We start from the raw sequence: 18,226 nt of genomic DNA, 5'->3' as shown, positions 1-18,226 counted from the left end.
AAAACATAAAGTTTCTCAGAAAACAAATATTAGCTTGAAAATACAAAATACCCTCTAGTTGCTTTTGTGGCATTGATATGACCCAATAAATACATTCTAAAGCAAAAAACTGCTAGCATGGGGGTGTTTAGAACATACAAAGCTCAAAATATATGCAGAAATGGCTTTTAATTAGTTCCTCATTTTAACAGATCTGGAATGGAGCACAGAGTAATCTAATGTGTAATCTGTGTAAACTGCCTGTGTAATCGAGAGCAAGAACCAGGAGTAGGACCCAGATTTTTTTAAATCTGTCTAGTGGCTTAAGGATGAACAACAGCATCTCTCAAATAATCAAGCCCCTGCCATTTCAGGACTCTCAAGCATTGGTGCACCTCTCAGGTCCTTCTGTTCTCTATCTGTGACACAGGAGTTGAGTCCTCCTGAGGGCAGTAATACTTTGGTCTAACTCTGGTTGTTTGGGCCTGGTGCAGAGGAGAGGGGGTGGTGTCTAGTGTCCTGATGAACAGGGATCTAGTAATCTCTTCTGGCCTTAAACTCTGTGACATGGCATGAGCCCTGTCAGTCAACAAGCAAGACGGGGAAGAGGCCACAGCATGGGCCATGGCAGCCAACAAGACGAGGAACTGGCACCACAACCCTTGTGAAGCTGGGAGTCGGGTACCATTAAAGGGCCGAAGGTGGGATCACGGCTGTTAAAGAGGGACCGGCAGGTGTCCCCTCCTCTGAGGCCACAGCAGGCAGGGCGACAGCGGGCAAAGTTCAGGGCCTGACCCAGTGGCTGGACCTTCTCGCCTCATACAATGGAGCGAGCTTTGGAAACTCTCCGGCTCCGGCGGGCGGCTTCTTTCCCTTTCACCTCATCGTCCGCTTGGGGACGCTTTAGACTCTCCCGCTGGGTCCCGTCCCCGAAGAAGACGGAGCGCGCAGCGTGTCACGTGATTCTCTCTCTCTCCCCGTTTGTTTGCGGGTCGGAGCCGGCTCGGCCGCGCCATGTCCGCGCGGGAGCAGAGCCAGAGCGGCGCATTCAGCTCGGCCTCGCGGAGCCTGTTTGAGGCGGAGGAGGAGGAGACGGCGGCGCCGGGCCGGTGCCTGTCGCTGCTGCCCTGGGACCGTTTCTCGGCCTGGCTGCACTGCGTGTGCGTGGTGGGTTTCGACTTGGAGCTGGGCCAGGCCGTGGAGGTGAGCGACAGGGGCGGGAAGGCCCCCTCTTTCCCCAGTCGGTGGAGTTGCCTGTGCGCCCCTCTCTGCGGGGTCGGGGTTGCGGTTGCGGTATCCCACCGTGGCTCCTCTGCCGCGCCGACCCCAGGCTCGCCCGGCCCTTGGCATTGAGGAGGGAGCCTGAGGCTCTCACTTTGCACGAAGGCGCCTCACCTGCCAGCCTCCGCCCTGCGTGACCCTGCAGGTCATTGTCACTGGTGGGGGGCGTTTGGGCCCGTGCTTTGAGGTGTTTTTTGTTTGGGCTTTTGACAGCACTTTGTGTAGAGTCAGTTTCACTATCGCTGTCCCGGAGCCGGGCACTTCCCCTATTGTTTGTGTCACACAGCAACAGAGGAAATTTGAAAAAAAAGGAGAGAGAGAGAGAGATTTGATTGCATGAAATCAGAATACTTGACTCAAGAGGTAAGGATTATATATTGAATTACTTTAGACTCAGGGTCTTAAAACAACTAGATTTTAAATTGACTGGGTTCCTCTACTTTGAAAATAAAAAGCAGGCAAACGCCAAGAAAAGTAATAGAATTAATTAACTTCAAATAATTGTTTAGCCTACACCCATCACACCCCTCAGTGTTTTTCACGTTTCTCTAATAGTATCATTTTCATAGTATCTAGGTATTAAATAAAGGTTTAAAAGATGTATTGTAGCAGTCTGAGTGTAGACCATCTTCTCAGTCTTCTCCAGATTATTAGTAAGTATATAGGCTTAAATTTCTGAAACCCAGACATTGCAGTTCTTAACAAAGTTGAAACAGACTTAATAGTATTTCTTTGGTATAGCCAAGAGAAATGTAAATAGAATAAATAGCGATAAGTAAATTGAAGTGAAAAATTTGATTCAGTTAATGTTACAATGTATTACTAACAACAAAGATAAATTAATTTGTTTGCAATATGACTTAAGTAAACACTGTCCATTTAGCTTTTCTGGGTAGTGAAGAGAGCTCACAGTGGCCCATATTCAGCAAATGCTTATGCACATGCTTAGCTTTTGCTACACAAGCAATCCCATACATTTCTGTGGGAATCTGTTTTTAAAATTAAGTATCTGCAGGCTTAGGGTATAAGACTTTTGTATCTGTTAAACTGTCTTTAATCAGCAACAAGATTTTCACCTTGAATAACAAAGTACAGGTAACTTTCTCAACCCTATGAGATACCAAAAGGTATGAAAGTTACAAAGTGAACATTTTTTTTTCTCTAAACTGGAACTAATGAACCACACACCTGGTCTTCTTTCTTGAAACCCTTTCAAAGGGAAGAGGGAGCAATACAGTACCTTGCGTACATAGAAAACTTCAAGTCTGCAAAGTACTCAGGCTGTCTTTTTATATATATATATATAAAATATTCTTTTCAAATAGCCCTTAAAATTTGGTTGTGTCCAGTGCCCACTATTTTCAAATCACTTTGCATTGTCTTTATTTATGAGTTGTGGCTTAGGCTCTCACCATTAAATAGGGTTTTATTAGCGCTGGTTTGCTGAAACTCTGGTATTCATGGTTAAGGTATTTGCATGCCATTATAGCAAATTAGATTCTATCCCTGCCTTTGCCACACTTCCTATGTGATATAAGGCAAGTCATGTAAACCAAAACTTTCCACAATGGTCTGTAGTGGTTACAGACACTTTTGCCCCTGTCATCTCCGGCCTCTCCCCTCCACTGCTGCTATTCCCCTGTCCTCAGCCCCTTTCTGTGCTTCTGCCTGTGTCCCCTGTTCTTGTCTTTGTCTCCCTCCCCACCCCCCAGTTCTTTGGGTATCCCTGTCTCCTATTTTTACCCTATCCTCTCCTCGGTTCTGTTCCTCTCTGATCCTGCCCCTTTGTCCCCTCATTGCATTCTTCTCCCCCCATTTCTCACCTCTCTGCCTTCAAATCAGGCAGTTTTCTCCTCCTCCTCCTTGTTGCCTGGGCACCAACAATGGGCGTATTGGGAACATCTGTGCCCAGTTCTGGAACTTGGCACTGCACCAGACACCAGAAGGGTCAAATGCAGGGAAAGTGTTGCCTTCGTTCCTGGAGTCTTGGAATGGAGCATGCTTAGTTCCTCTGTTGCACAGTTTGGCAGCCTTTCAGAAGGGGCTTGCCGAGTCTTCATTTATTCGTTCTGATTTCAGATTTGCGTGCCAGTAATACATGTTTACATTTTTAGAAGGTCTCTTTCTGTAAGTCTATAATATATAACTAAACTATTGTTATATGTAAAGTAAATAAGGTTTTCAAAATATTTAAGAAGCTTCATTTAAAATTAAATTAAAATGCAGAGTCCCCTGGATCTGTGGCCAGGACCCAGGCAGTGTGAGTGCCACTGAAAATCAGCTCACGTGCTGCAGGTTGCCTACCCTTGCTCTGTTGAGACAGTGCATGCACAGTTCAGTTAACATTGGTTAGGTGTGAAGTACTGGAGCATACTCAGTACTGATGGAATCTTCAGAGAATTAAGCTGCCTAATTCCAGCAATTCTCTACTGAGCATATGCAAATAGAGATTTCTTTCAGAGGATTATAATGTGGACAAATTTTGGCTAACTTTCATGGTGGCCCCAAAAGGCACATCCTTGACAGCTTGGTGACCACCCACCTCCTGACAAACTTCAAGTATTTCTTCTAAAGCATGGAGTAACTTTCTTCTAAAGTTTCTCAACATAATAGTGGTAAAAAAAATTAATATGAGGAAAACAACATATATTCCCCATGTCTCATTCTGAGAAATATCTGAATTGTTTTACCTGAACACTGCCCCTCCCTTTTCCCCTTCCCCTCTGGCCCCGCCCCCCCCTAAAAAAACACACAAAACAAAAAAACAACCAGTCTGAGGTAGGCACCAAGCATGGAGAATTTCCAACCAACCAGTTTGGTAAAGGTATGGGCAACTGGCCCCCCATCTCCTTCCAACAAAACCCCCCCAAACTATCTTATAACAGAAAGTTTCAGGCAGCCCTAATTAGAGATGTTGCTACCTGTGCTGCCTATAATCAGATGTAAACTGAGCTAAATAAGAATGTGTCTGTATTAAGTGTTGCACCAGTTTAATAAATTGATATTTTAAATAATAGTTTAAACTGGTGTATTTTCTATGTAGATAAGACCTACATTTCTGTGCTGCTAACATCCATGCTACTTCTGTCTGTGATGTGCTCTATTTGAGATCTGAGAAGGATGAGGCCCATTTAATAATAGAAAGGGAAACCAATGAAAACCCAGGCTACTTCTGCTACAGGTAGGGTTGGTGACTTGTTATATGGCAGCTTTCCTTCTGAGTTTTTATTGAATCAGTGCTTCAGCATGTTATCGGGGATTGGTATGCTGCTGGAGATCTTGCACTTCTCATGGGAAATGAGGTGCTGTCTACCCATGATTAATAAAATTTGGCACTTTTTGCATTGGTATAATGAAATTCCTGTATCCTGGATATATTGTGGTGTTGGTAATTACCTTAATCCTACTTGTATTTCCCCTGCATTTTCAGTTGGAGACAGTATAAACTTCCTATTCTAAGCTATTGGAGTGCTAAAATTTAATAAAAAAACAAACTGGATTTCAGTGGGGCATTAAGTTATTCTCTTCTGTGTGTGAAAGAGAAGATCGCGCGTGTGTGTGTGTGTGTGTGTGTGTGTGTGTGTGTCAGATTTTTAGTAACAGGACTTAAGTTGTTAAAGATGGAGGTTGTTACAGCAATTATATTAAGGTTGCTTATTACTCCCATTATATAGCCACTGTTTCCAACTGACTTGAGCTCTTCGGAAAAGTTAAGTGCTTGGGTTGAACTTTTTCATACTTAGTCTCTAGAGCGTTCTGTTGAAATATTTGGAAAAAATTTTAGCAAAACAAGTTTATCTGTTTCTGAAACAAACTTAGGGAAAAATGGATTGGTTTTCCAAAGTTAAGTTGTTTTGTAGTTTTATCTGAAACAGTACTGTTCCAAACCATGGGGTGCTAGGAATTTGAAATTTGGCAGGAGGCTGATCTTAAGGTTGGAGAGGTGTCTTCTGATGTCACTGAAAATCCATTAAGATTTTGTCACTTTACAAGCTTCAGAAATTTGCCATTTGTGTACATGCAGTAGAACTTGTTCAGCACTGGTCACTTTATTTATTGATGCATCCATCTGCGTTGTGCATCCTCTAAGCTCGCTGAGCCTCCTTCATCATTCTGAAATGATCACACAGCCCAAAAACTCTGTAGAGATATGACAAAATGGTGGCAGCAGCTGTTGCTGTTCTCCCTCCTCAAAATATCCTTTGGCCTAGAGGAGGGTATGCTGGGTTGGGAGTCAGGAGATCAAGAATTCATGTCTTCACCGTTATCACTGACTAGTATTAATTATATGAAGTTTATAACCCTTATTATTAAGCCGAGTCTCATTCTGCCATCCTAGGATGGAGGCAAGCTTCCCTTGTGGAAAAATTAGTACATAATTATGTACTTAAAGACTGTAAAATTAAAGTTGCAGGATTGACCTTGATTCTGATGCTTCCAGATTTTTAAGAGCTAGTCTCATAGTTTCATAGAACTTAAGGCCAGAAGGAGCCATCCTATCATTTAGTCCGACCTCCAGTATATCACAAGTAATTAAATTTCACCCAGATACCCTAAAAGCAAAGGCTTTAGTTGGACCAAAGCACTTCAGTCCTCAGGAGACTAAACTGTGTCCAATGGGCAGAGAATAGGAAAGACTAAGGTACTAGCAATGTCTGAGGCCCCTACAGTAGCAAGAATTGATTAGGTGAGATACTGAGTTTATGTTCCCAGTAAATGAACCATGTGTCATGCTACAGAGGAAGGCAAAAAAAACATGAGATCCCTGCCAATCTGACCTGGAGAAGAACTCCTTCCTGACCCCATATTTGACTAGCTGTATGACCCGGAGCATGTGAGCGAGACTTGTTAGCCAGGCAAATATAAAGAGGATTCTTGGAACTACATCAAAGTGCTGATTTATAATGCTTCAGAGGAAGGTAAAACCCACCCCCAGAATACATACAGGAATGGCTGTACATGGGGGGAGGGGTTCTTTCCTGACCGCTATAGGTGACTGACTGAAGCCTCGAAGAATGAAATGTGATTACAGTCATTATCTTAATGCAGGCCTATAATTGTAATGAGCATGATGAGGGCTGTGCAAGCAATTATGTTCTTTATATGATCCAGGAAGGAAAGGGAAGTCTTTGCAATCTTAACATTTTTTTAAAGCAGTTTTTGTATGTACATCTAATTACCTCAAGATTAATCTTCAGTGTACTGTCTGTCTAAATATAAAATATTTTGACCTCTTGCTGCTGTTACATTTGACTCATCTCTGTAAATACAATTTGAGTTTTAAGTTAAAGGGTAAAATCTTGATCTCCATTAAAGTTATGGGAGTATTTCCATTGACTTGAGTGGGGCCATGATTCCATCCAAAGTGTTTTAAACTTTGGAACATACCTGCCCTATTTATCCAGGTGGCTTTCAAAAAAACAATAGACAGGATGTCAAATTGGTGAAAGGACATATGAGGAGTATGCTGTGCGTTTATTTCAAAAGCTAAGTCTGTACTTTGTCTCTCTTCAGTTGCTTCATGCACATAATTTTGTTTATCACCTCAAGTGGCTGCAGTGGCAATTGTGTTAACTTTGTCTAGTTAAGGGATGATGCAGCCTGGAGCAAACACTGACTCTCAACAAACATACTCTAACTAGTTACCATCCTTATTCAGTCAATTTCTACCTTTTTTTTTTTTCCAGATGTAGGGGAGAGAGAGTAAGCTTACATTTTTTTGCACCAGTAAGGTTTTTACAGTGACTCATTGAAAAGACATGTTATGATATAACTAGCAGCTGTGATAATGAAGACTATCTGAGTAGGAAAGAGCACTGATTTGGAGGAGTGTGAAAGTCAAACTCTAGCAGATGGAAAAGGGATAGTGTTGTGAAATGTGATTTCACTGCCGTATACTGAAACTAGGATAGACATGGACAAGTCAGTGAGTACTGCATCATAGCAACTATTTAAAAGATGAACTTACTACAGTCTAAAGTTATCCATTCTGTTGTCAAACAAAATAACTTCTTTTTTTTTTTGTAGGTAATATATCCTCAGCATTCAAAACTTACAGATAAAGAGGTGAGTAAGAGCTATTACATATACAGTACAGTACATAGTATGTAACTTTAAAATTGTGTGTTTCAGGAAATAAAACTGCTCCGTTGTTTTTTTTCCATTCCAGAAAACCAGTATTTGCTATTTGTCTTTTCCAGATTCCAATTCAGGTAAATGCTTCCTTTACTTTGTCATCTGAAATCGGTGTGTTTTCTATTTCCAGACCAAACTATACTAAGACAGAGTTAAGTTTGACCGTACTTATCAGTAATCCCTGCATTACAAGGAATGTTGTGATTTATCCACCCCATCCCCACCCCCAAGCATTACAAACCCGGGAAATTCACAGTTTACCTTAATTTAAAATAGGGCTGTCAAGCGATTAAAAACATTAATCACGTGATTAATCACGCTGTTAAACAACAATAGAATATAATTTAAATATTTTTGGATGTTTTCTACATTTTCAAATATTTTAATTTCAATTACAACACAGAACACAAAGTGTACAGTGCTCACTTTGTTATTTTTTGATTACAAGTACTTTCCCTGTGTAAAAACAAAAGAAATAGTATTTTTCAATTTACCTAATACAAGTACTCTAGTGCAGTCTCTTTATCATGAAAGCAGCAAAGAGTCCGTGTAGACTAATACCCACTTCATCAGATGCATGTATTCACCCACGAAAGCTCATGCTCTAGTATGTCTGTTAGTCTGTAAGGTGCCACAGGATTCTTTGCTGCCTTTACAGATCCAGACTAACACGGCTACCCCTCTGATACTTTATCCTGAAAGTTGAACTTACAAATGTAGAATTATGTACAATGTAAAATTTTAGATCCTGCAAGTCCACTCAGTCCTACTTCTTGTTCAGCCAACTGCTCAGACAAACAAGTTTGTTTACATTTGCAGAAGATAATGCTGCCCGCTTCTTGGTTACAATCTCACCTGAAAGTGAGAACAGACATCCTTATGGCACTTTTGTAGCTGGTGTCACAAGATATTTACGTGCCAGATGAGGTAAAGATTCATATGTCCCTTCATGCTTTAACCATCATTCCAAGGGACATGCATCCATGCTGATGACAGGTTCTGCTTGATAACAGTTCAAAGCAATGTGGATTGACACACTTCCATTTTCATTATCTGACTCAAGTGCTACCAGCAGAAGGTTGATTTTCTTTTTTGGTGGTTCGAGTTCTGTAATTTCCAGATCAGAATGTTGCTCTTTTAAGACTTCTGAAAGCATGCTCCATGCCTCGTCCCTCTCAGATTTTGGAAGGCACTTCAGATTCTTAAACCTTGGGTCGAGTGCTGTAGCTGTCTTTAGAAATCTCACATTGGAACTTTCTTTGCATTTTGTCATATCTTCAGTGAACAACTTAAAATGAACAGCCTGTGTTCGGTCATCATCCGAGACTGCTAGAACATGAAATATGTGGCAGAATGCAGGTAAAATAGAACAGGCGACATAAAATTCTCCCCCAAGGAGTTCGGTCACAAATTTAACACATTATTTTTGTAATGAGCGTATCAACATGGAAGCATGTCCTCTGGAATGGTGGTCGAAGCATGAAGGGGCCTACAAATGTCTAGCATATCTGGCATGTAAATACCTTGTAGTGCCAGCTACAAAAGTGCCATGCAAATATCTGTTCTCCCTTTCTGGTGACATTGTAAATAAGACCTGGGCAGCATTATCTCCTGTAAATGTAAACAAACTTGTTTGTCTTAGCAATTGTCTGAAGAAGAAGTAGGACTGAGTGGACTTTTGTAGGTTTTGAAGTTTTACATTGTTTTGTGTTTGAGTGAAGTTATGTAACAAAAAAAAATCTACATTTGTAAGTTGCACTTTCATGATAGATTGCAGTACAATACTTGTATGAGGTGAACTGAAAATACTATTTCTTTTATCATTTTTTACAGTAGAAATATTTGTAATAAATAAAATACACTTTAATTTCAATTACAACACAAAATACTATATGAAATTTGTAGAAAAACATCCAAAAATATTTAATAAATTTCAGTTGGTATTCTGTTGTTTAACAGTGCAATTAAAACTGTGATTCATTTTTTAATCGCAATTAATTTTTTTAGTTAATTGCATAAGTTAACTGCGATTGACAGCCCTAATTTAAAATATTAAAATCTAGTTATTTGTACTGCGCTAATCTGTAGGAATCCCAGTTTATTATATATAAGTGAAATATTAGGAATGTTAGCTTGTCAAAAGTATGCTTTTCTTTCCACCTGATGGTCTCAAAGCATTTTATAAACAGTGACTAAACTTCCCAATATAACTATGAAATGGGTGGGTTAGACGGATGGGGAGACGGAAGCTCAGAGGTTAAATATTTAAGGTTAGTAGGAGATGGGAATATTGGATGGAAAGAATTAAATGCTTTTAACTTGTTAAAAGCCTGTATTTCATTGTTATGAAAGCATGTCTAGAAGTAGAATGCTAGGCTCTCTGTCTTCTGTTTCTGTAATTCTTTTCTCTATTACTGTGTGTGGTCCTGCTTGCTGAACTCTTCTTTCACTTATCCTCTCCCTTCTCAACTTCCAAAGGGAGTTGAAGACTTGTGATTAGCAGCTTGGGCCCCCTGCAGAGTTCGGATTCTGTAATTAAGAGGAAGGATGTGGGAAAACAGGTTTGCTGTTAATATGCTTTGCCAAAAGTTTTTAGCTGTTACGTAACTTTTACAATTTGGTTAGCCTTATTTTTGCCTATTGTCTAGTGACTAAAAGTGAGATAATATATTTTCTTTGTTCTTATACCTGTGATAGAGGAGCAGTTCTTTCCTGAGTCCTGCATATAATTGGCTTACATTCTGAGTCATGAAATATATTACCCTCACCTGAGGTTACTATGAATGTTAATGGTTGCAAATTTATCCAACGCTTAAAAGTCACACAGGAAAGTATAATGTATCAAGAATAAAACCTAACTTTAAACTCAAAAATAGTACTAACATACTTTTAGAAATAATAGATTAAATTATCCTAGGAGTATAGTGTGTAAAACTGGATTAATTTGAGGAGAGAAACCATTGTTGCTGATAGGAACACTAAAGTAAGTCACACTATCATAATGGCTGTGTCTGGAAAAAAAAAATATATAGATCATGAGAGGCCTTTCCGGGATGAAAAAGCTATTCCAGAGGTTAGTCTGGAAAATTGTTAATTTTAATAAATAAAATAAAAGCTATACAACTTGAAGATTTTTTTGTTAGGCTTTAAATCTGAGCAGGAAAGCTTAATACAACATAAGAACAAATTTTGTAGGAGGTTGTTAGACTGTGGCTCTTGATTCAGCTGCAAGCTATCAGGCCTTTCATGGCAATGTATCAGGCTGTGTGACAGTGAATTTTGTTGAAAAGTTGTCATCAATTGATATGTGCACTGTATTAAGACAAGTTTCTTTTGTTTCTAGAATATAATGTAAGTAGACTTCGTAGTGGTAATAGGTTACTTTCAGAGCAAAATATGAATGTTATTTTTCCTTGGTTTGTTATGCAGACCTGCCTCGTACTTTGTCTTTCAAAATAATTGAAACAGATGCTGGTGAGATGTGGAGGCGAAACATACTTATGCTGTCCACTTTGCACTTTGTCTAACTTTTGTACAGCATTTCTATTTGTTCATTTCTGTGCCAATTAATTTAACTTGCCTATTTTTTCTTTCAACAACCATGATCAGAAATCAGTTTAAGACATTATTGAAGTCACTAAATATACTGCAATGGCCATAAAAGTAAGAGTTAGTTAAATAAAACTCTAGTGACATAACTGCTTTTTTTCCTTTAGTTCTAATCACCTGAGAAACAGAAGAGCAGAGTTTAGATTGAAGTAACTACAGTTAAAAACCAAACAGTCATCTTGGTTTCGATGCTGCATAGATGGTTGTAGAAAGAACATTCACCTACCTTCTCCGTTAAATTACACAAGTAGAAGAAGCTGTTAAATAAATAGCCTCTGTGTCCTGAGCAATATGACAATATGCATAGTCATTTGGGGTTAATGATTCTAAGGATAACTTACTTTCAGGGCTTGTCTACATGGGCACCTTACATTGGATTAATTTGTTAGCTCTGAATCCAGTGCATTAACTGTACTTAAATAAAGTGTGCCCACACTGCTTTGTTATACAGGCTTAAGGTACTTTCCTTGCTGATCATATCCATGCTGCTCTGTTTGTTTGAATTAACTGCACAGCATTCTGGGCAGATATCCCATGGTGCAATGTTCTGCTGCTCAGCTATAGGCTCTGGGATTTTTCTCAGTGCATTGTGAGATGTTTACTGAAACCTACAGGAATTTTGGGACTTGAGGTCAAACTAACCAAATGCATGATTCCTCTCCTGCCATCCATAATTAATCCATATTTTGCCAGCCACACTTTTGAACTGTTATCAGGCACCATGGAGGGCACACTGCTGTGATCATAATAGTCATTAATAAGGATAGGATGATTCCCATACATTGGCAGTTGTGCAGTTAAATGGATTTGGCTGGGCATCTGTGAACAGCTTTGGATTCCACAGCAGTATGGCTATAGGTGGACTTAAAATAGAGCAGTTACCTTTTCAGGGCATTTTTCTGGAGCAGTTTCATTCAGTTGAGCACCACTGACTGGTGGCAGAGGATAGTGATGCAGAACCAGGAGGACCAAAGAGGCCACCGAATTTCAGGATGCGGAATTCTGTTTTCCTAGATATCTGTGAGGTGCTTACCCTAGAGCTGCAGTGGCAGAATACCAACCTGAGAGCTCTCCTCAGCTTGGGGAGGCATGTTTCCATCACCATGGGGAAGCACGCCATGCCTGATTGCTACTGGTCAGTAGCCTAATCACTTTAAGGTTATCATGAGATGTTTAATGCTGTTAAGATAGTGCTGCTGTGCCAGGTCATCAGCATTGCAATGCATGTGGCTTTGTATGGATGGGGCTCCTGAACTTGATTGGGCTATAAACGGGGCCTGTGTTCCTATTCTTTGAGCCACCACTACCACACCAGGCCAAAGACCTTATCAACAGGAAAAGAGTATTTCTCCAGGGTGCTGCAAGGCCTACTTGATCACTGTGAAGATCACATTCTTAATGTAGGGTGGTTGAGAAAGGTCCATGATGCTAAAATAGTTAGAAATTCAGGTCTACTTGCTGGAATGAACAAGGGAATTTTTGCTCCCCAAACCACTATGCTCACTAAAGGAGTTAGGATTTCTCCTGTCATTTTGGGAGACCAAGCCATACTCTTTGCTTCCCTGGCTTATGGAGCTTTTACTGGACACTTGAATAAGAGAAAGGAGTGATTAACAATACCCTGAGTAGTCGAGAATGGCAGTGGAGCGTGCATTTGGAAGACTGAAAGGAAGGTGATGGTGCTTTCTATCAAGGCTGACTGTTTTTCATCATTTTGTGCCTTGTGTGATAAGTTTTTGGCATATATTGCACAACGTTGGTGAGAGCACGGGAAGAAACTCTGGAGGAAGGGCAGGAGCAGGTGGCAGGGAGAGTCTTTCTGAATGTTATGGACAGCTGGAGAGGGTAACTTGCAAGAAGGATTATTTTCTGTGGCCCAAAATACCAAATAGTTCACTTTAAAACAAATAAATAAATAAAGGGTTGCGTGTGGATTCAAAGCGCTATAAGACAGACAAACTGAAGTTACTCTGATGCATCATCCCTGTGTGGACAAGCCCTCAATTAAAGTCTGTTAAAATCAATATACTATTATTTCCTCCTTTTTTATTCTGTTTTTGTTTTGGCATAGGTTGTCTTGGAGACACACAGTTTTGTTTTAGATTCCGACAGTCTTCTAGTAGGAGGCTCTCACTGCATTGTATGCTGGACCAGTTGGACAGAGACTTACCAGTTTCCTTAAAGGTTGGAAATACACTAAAGGAAATGTATCCCAATTTAAAAACAGAAAGTTCAGAAGTACACTTAATTTAGCACAGGTACCCTAATTCTGATCTGAATTTTTGGTGTTGGTGTCATAATGACCAAATTTAATTTAGAGAAGTTGATTAAGAAACATTTTCAAAGAGAAATATTCATCAAATTCCTTCTTTTTTGCATGATATTACTGGATGGTATTTGAATTGTAAAGTATTCTAGTAGTTATCACTTTTATTAAGTGTTTTTTTGTATACACCTCTACTTCGCTATAGCGCTGTCCTTGGGAGCCAAAAAAATCTTACCATGTTATAGGTGAAACCACATTATATCGAACTTGCTTTGATCCGCCAGAATGCACTGCCCTGCCCCCCAGGAGCACTGCTTTACCGCATTTACTGAATTCCTGTTATATCGGGTCGTGTTATATTGAGGTAGAGATGTATATGCTATTCATTGCTAGATAAGAGGTGTGGTACAGGGAAATTCCACCAATGATCAGATCCACTCCAGGGGTTGCCCTGAAAACTAAAGATAGAAAGTAGTCAGATCCATGGTCCTGAATAAATAAATGATGTGGTTTCTTAATGAAAAATAAAAATACTTTCCAAGATCTGAATTCCGAGTTCTGTTTTTCTTTCAGCTATTGATGGGATTGCCTAAATTGAAGCTGCACTTTCTGAATTCCTTTACAAAACTAATTATCTTCATCTACGTCTGAAAAAATACAGAACCCTGAACTCAAGCCTTGATTGATAAATATAGGTGGAAAAGGTTGGGAATTCTTGGGTTTAGGGTGGATGGAAATGGTTTAAATACTTTGTGCTAAAATAGGTTTGTTTTAAGTCTGTGCATTCTTTTTCTTAATGCTTTGGGAATGTTAAATGAACTTTTTAACGTGCTTTTAAACATTAGTTCATAGTCATGATTTCAATACAAACCAAAATCAGGAGACTAAGATTTAAATTACTAAAATATGAAAAGAAAAGGAAAAACATCTTGAATACTTAATGAAAATGTCCACAGTGAGCCTAGAACAAAGGATTCCTTATTTGTCAGAGACAGGTTTTAACTAAGGCTAAGATTTTATCACAGTTATTTTTAGTAAAAGTCACAAACAGGTCATGGGCTATAAACAAAAATTCACAGAGCCTGTGACCTGTCCATTCCTCACCCCCTACCTAGCCCTACCCGCACCCTCCCCAATATATTTTTAGTAAAGTAAGGGAGTCCCACGAGGAGGGAGATTGACAGGCGCTGCCCTGCGTGCCCCCTGCTCCCCTCAGTTCCAGGGGCTGCAGTGGGGGGTGCAGCCACGAGGGATACACATTCCTCTCTCCAGAGCTGATTGCAGCTATGGGACAGGGGTGCGCAGCCCCGCCAAGCCGCGGGGGGCATACGGCCCTGGGAAGCCACCAATAGGGTTCATGGCCCCTGATCTAGCCAACGGGCGGGGGCATGTGCCCCAGCCCTGGCTGTGGCCCCTGGTGAAAGCAGCCCGGCAAGGGCATGTGGCCCCGGCTGCGACCCCCGGTGGAAGCAGCCGGACTGATGCTGCAGGGTCCTGTTTCCAGCCAGCCCCATTTGTAGGGCAGGGGCGCACAGTTCTGCCTCCTTCTCCTGGAGCTCTAGAAGTCATGGAAGTTCGGTAAAGTCATAGAATCTGTGAACTGCATGACTAAATCGTAGTCTTAGTTGTAACATATGAACTGTAATCCAAGTATATGGTGTATGCCTGTTGGTTGTTTAAGATAATCTGCATTGTCAAGTGACAAATTTTAAACAATTTGTTTTTTAGGTCAGTAGAAGCTCTTCAGTTCACCGTTAAACCTTACACTATGTAGCATAGCTCTCTCTTCTTTTTTTTTTTTTTTAACAAATTTCAGTATTGACCTTATATTTTTTTCATACTGATAATCCATGCCAAAGTGTTGAGCCAATTTATAGCATTATATTTGACTTTCTGATAGTGTTTTCCAAGGGAAAGTAAGTCTGGTTGCAGAAAATTTCAGGGGGACATGGGTACAAGGATAATAGAAACAGCAAGCACATTGAACAAACAAGTCAAGTTAGTGCTACAGTAAGTCCATCTTGAGCTTTTTTGTTCAAGCAGTTTTGGAATTTTTAGTTCCTGTAAAGAGGGTGAAGCAAATTATCCTTTCACTTTACCATATATACCAAATTTAGACTATGTAAGAAAACATGTTTTAAATAACACATAGAATGTTCAGGAATAAGGAACAGTCTTAACATTCAAATTATTGATTTATTTTATTTTATTTTAAACAGAAGGACTCTGCATATTACTATGGCTATGTATACTTTAGACAAGTTCGAGACAAAACATTAAAAAGAGGCTACTTCCAGAAGGTAATGAAATGTCTTACAAGAAAAACATGTACATCATCAGTTCCAGGGGTCATTAGACTTGAAGCTCAATAAGGCAGAAGCTGTGCCTATGCTTTTCTTTACAGGCTTGAGCATATTCGTGCTCAAGAAATGAAATATCACTTACCTACCATTGAACTGTAGCTGCAAGGAAAAGTGTAGGGCATTCATTGTGGTGTTCTCACTATAAATGTTATTCAGAAGTCATTATTTTTTATAGTCTGCATGTATATCTCCAAAATAATTGTATCCACGGTACCTTTTAGGAAGTGTAGTCCATCAAATGGAAGAAAAACTCCAATAGCGAGTTTGTTTTTTGTACGTTTTAGTTTATAGGATCAGAGAAATAGATTCCTGGTGCTCTGATTACTGAGGGTGAAAATCCTTATAATATCAAGCTGATGTACCTTATAATGTGAAGAAGCCATACTAGAAAAGCGGCAAAGAGTCCTGTGGCGCCTTATAGACTAACAGATGTATTGGAGCATGAGCTTTCGTGGGTGAATACCCACTTTGTCGGATGCATGTAGTGGAAATTTCCAGAGACAGGTATAAATATGCAATCAAGAGTCAGGCTAGGGATAACGAGGTTAGTTCAATCAGGGAGGATGAGGCCCTCTTCTAGCAGTAGAGGTGTGAACACCAAGGGAGGAGAAACTGCTTTTGTAGTTGGCTAGCCATTCACAGTCCTCATCCTCCCTGATTGAACTAATCTCGTTATCCCTAGCCTGATTCTTGCTTGCGTAAGGTGCCACAGGACACTCTGCCACTTTTACAGATCCAGACTAACATGGCTACCCCTCTGATACCATACTAGAAAGTAACTTGGACTAGGTGATTTATAGAAATTTTATAAATAAAATTCCTGTCCCCTCTGGTGAAATTAGGTAACCATGTTAGTAAATGGCTGGAGAATACTGTTCTGAGAAAACTGCTTAATGACTTTGGAACTGTTACAGCACATTTTCAAGCTGTAGTGTGGGCCAAGTTTTAAATAGTACTCATTTTAATAGGGGGAAGAACATCAACTGTGTTGTTGAATTCAGTCTTTTCTAAGTTGTTTCTTATATTTACATCTCTTAGCTCGTGATCCACTCCCTTCCCATTATTGGTTCTGATCTAGACCTTTTATAGGTTCCCATATCTGAAAGATGGAAAGGCGTGTACATATGAACCAGTGGTGCTGTGGCTCTACTCTGAAAAATGCTCAAATTTTTGTTTATTTTTTAAAACACCTTACTCAACACATCTTCTGTGTCTGAAGTAATATTTGTGTACTTCAATGACAAACAATTTTAACTACTTTTCACTCTTGTTAGCCCTGCAAATCCAACAAAACTACAGCAGAATTAACTGAATTTTATTCTGGCTTTCATCTAATCAACAGAATTGTTAACCAAATTCCAATTGCAGGGCTAAACATTACTCTCACTAGAAGCTTGCATAAGTATAACTGAGGGCAGAAATTGGCTTGCAGAGTATAAATTACTGGTGATGATGCACAAGCCAGAAAGAACTCAGTTTGTCCTTAAGTTTCCTGGTTGAGCTGCAGGTTAGGCTTTTATTAAAGCCACCTGTTTAATTATAGTAAACTGAACGAGCTTAACACAGAAGCCTTTGTATTGCACACAATCACACCATACCATTTGTGTGTTAAAGCCAAACTACACTATATTGAAACAATAAATTGGTGTCTGCTGGCATTTATAGATCTGTTGTAGTTACACATTTGGCGGAAAACTCACACTTACTGCTAAATGATTGGGGTTTTTTTGTAAAAATGCCTATTACTACTTTTCGAAGGGACTCAATTAAAATGATTTAATCTTGGATTATTTTGCTGCTTTCTTTATTCCAGTCCTTGGTTCTCATCAGCAAACTACCTTATATCCATCTTTTCCACACTGTGCTTAGGCATATAGCACCAGAATATTTTGTAAAGAATGAACCTTTCCTGGAAGCAGGTTAGTTAATACTATTTTATTGGTTTGGAAAAGCTCATAAAAGCTTACAGAAATTCTATGCAATAAATAAGCTAAATACTAATGGCATTTTCTAGCTTGTTAATAACAGGAAAAAAAAGATTGTCGTTTGCATGTATTCTCCATCTGGATGGGCAGTTAGTTAAACTCTTAAAAATTGGGTTGAAGACTTATTATCTAGAACAGTGGTCTCCAAAGTAGGGTTTGCAAGAGGATCTTTGGGAGTGTGTGGCAGGAGGAGCCCTTTTTTTTGCTCGGCGCAGCACAGGGTGCTGATTAAAAAAGTTTGGAGACCACTGATCTAGAAGATTATAATATGGTAGAACCTGACTCCTTCCAAGGGTATTACAGTGCTCCCCATTGAAGAGCCAGAAATCTGTCCTCTCAGTCTGGGACCACCTGCTCAATACAGGTAGTTGGCAGCCTCCGTAATTTGCTCTCCTTGCAATTTTGATTCACTGTCACCGAGAAGGGTATAATGGCTCTCGAGCTTTTGCTGATGAGAAGGGAGAGTAGGTGGAGGAGGCAGTGGCATTTTAATGACTTCCTTATGCTCATTGGATCCTCTGAACTTCTGGAGCTACAGATATGGGGACGCTAAGAATCTGGGTTTGCCTCCATCTCCCAGAAGCAACAGCAATAGGAGACTACTAATA

The 18,226-nt window shown here is 39.9% G+C and overlaps 1 protein-coding gene across 5 annotated transcripts in view; it reads left to right on the top strand.

Moving 5' to 3' along the window:
* Positions 1-976: 976 nt before the first annotated feature.
* Positions 977-18,226, top strand: part of DENND6A (DENN domain containing 6A) — a 53,912-nt gene continuing 36,662 nt past the window's right edge. For 2 of the 5 annotated variants that reach the window (XM_030568917.1, XM_030568918.1), the window contains exons 1-6: positions 977-1,182; positions 7,288-7,326; positions 7,430-7,472; positions 13,076-13,188; positions 15,490-15,570; positions 17,447-17,552. In XM_030568917.1, the coding sequence (XP_030424777.1) occupies positions 994-1,182; positions 7,288-7,326; positions 7,430-7,472; positions 13,076-13,188; positions 15,490-15,570; positions 17,447-17,552 (571 nt within the window). In that variant the 5' untranslated portion in view covers positions 977-993. Of the gene's footprint in view, positions 1,183-1,473; positions 1,624-7,287; positions 7,327-7,429; positions 7,473-9,931; positions 12,140-13,075; positions 13,263-15,489; positions 15,571-17,446; positions 17,553-18,226 lie in introns of those variants that run through there. The other 3 variants (XM_030568919.1, XM_030568920.1, XM_030568921.1) reach the window with 3 other exon arrangements.

The sequence above is a fragment of the Gopherus evgoodei genome, chromosome 7 (assembly GCF_007399415.2).
Source record: "Gopherus evgoodei ecotype Sinaloan lineage chromosome 7, rGopEvg1_v1.p, whole genome shotgun sequence".
NCBI classification, from domain to species: domain Eukaryota; kingdom Metazoa; phylum Chordata; order Testudines; family Testudinidae; genus Gopherus; species Gopherus evgoodei.
Note: the sequence above shows the minus strand (reverse complement) of the source record. Positions and strands in the feature narration are given on the sequence as shown.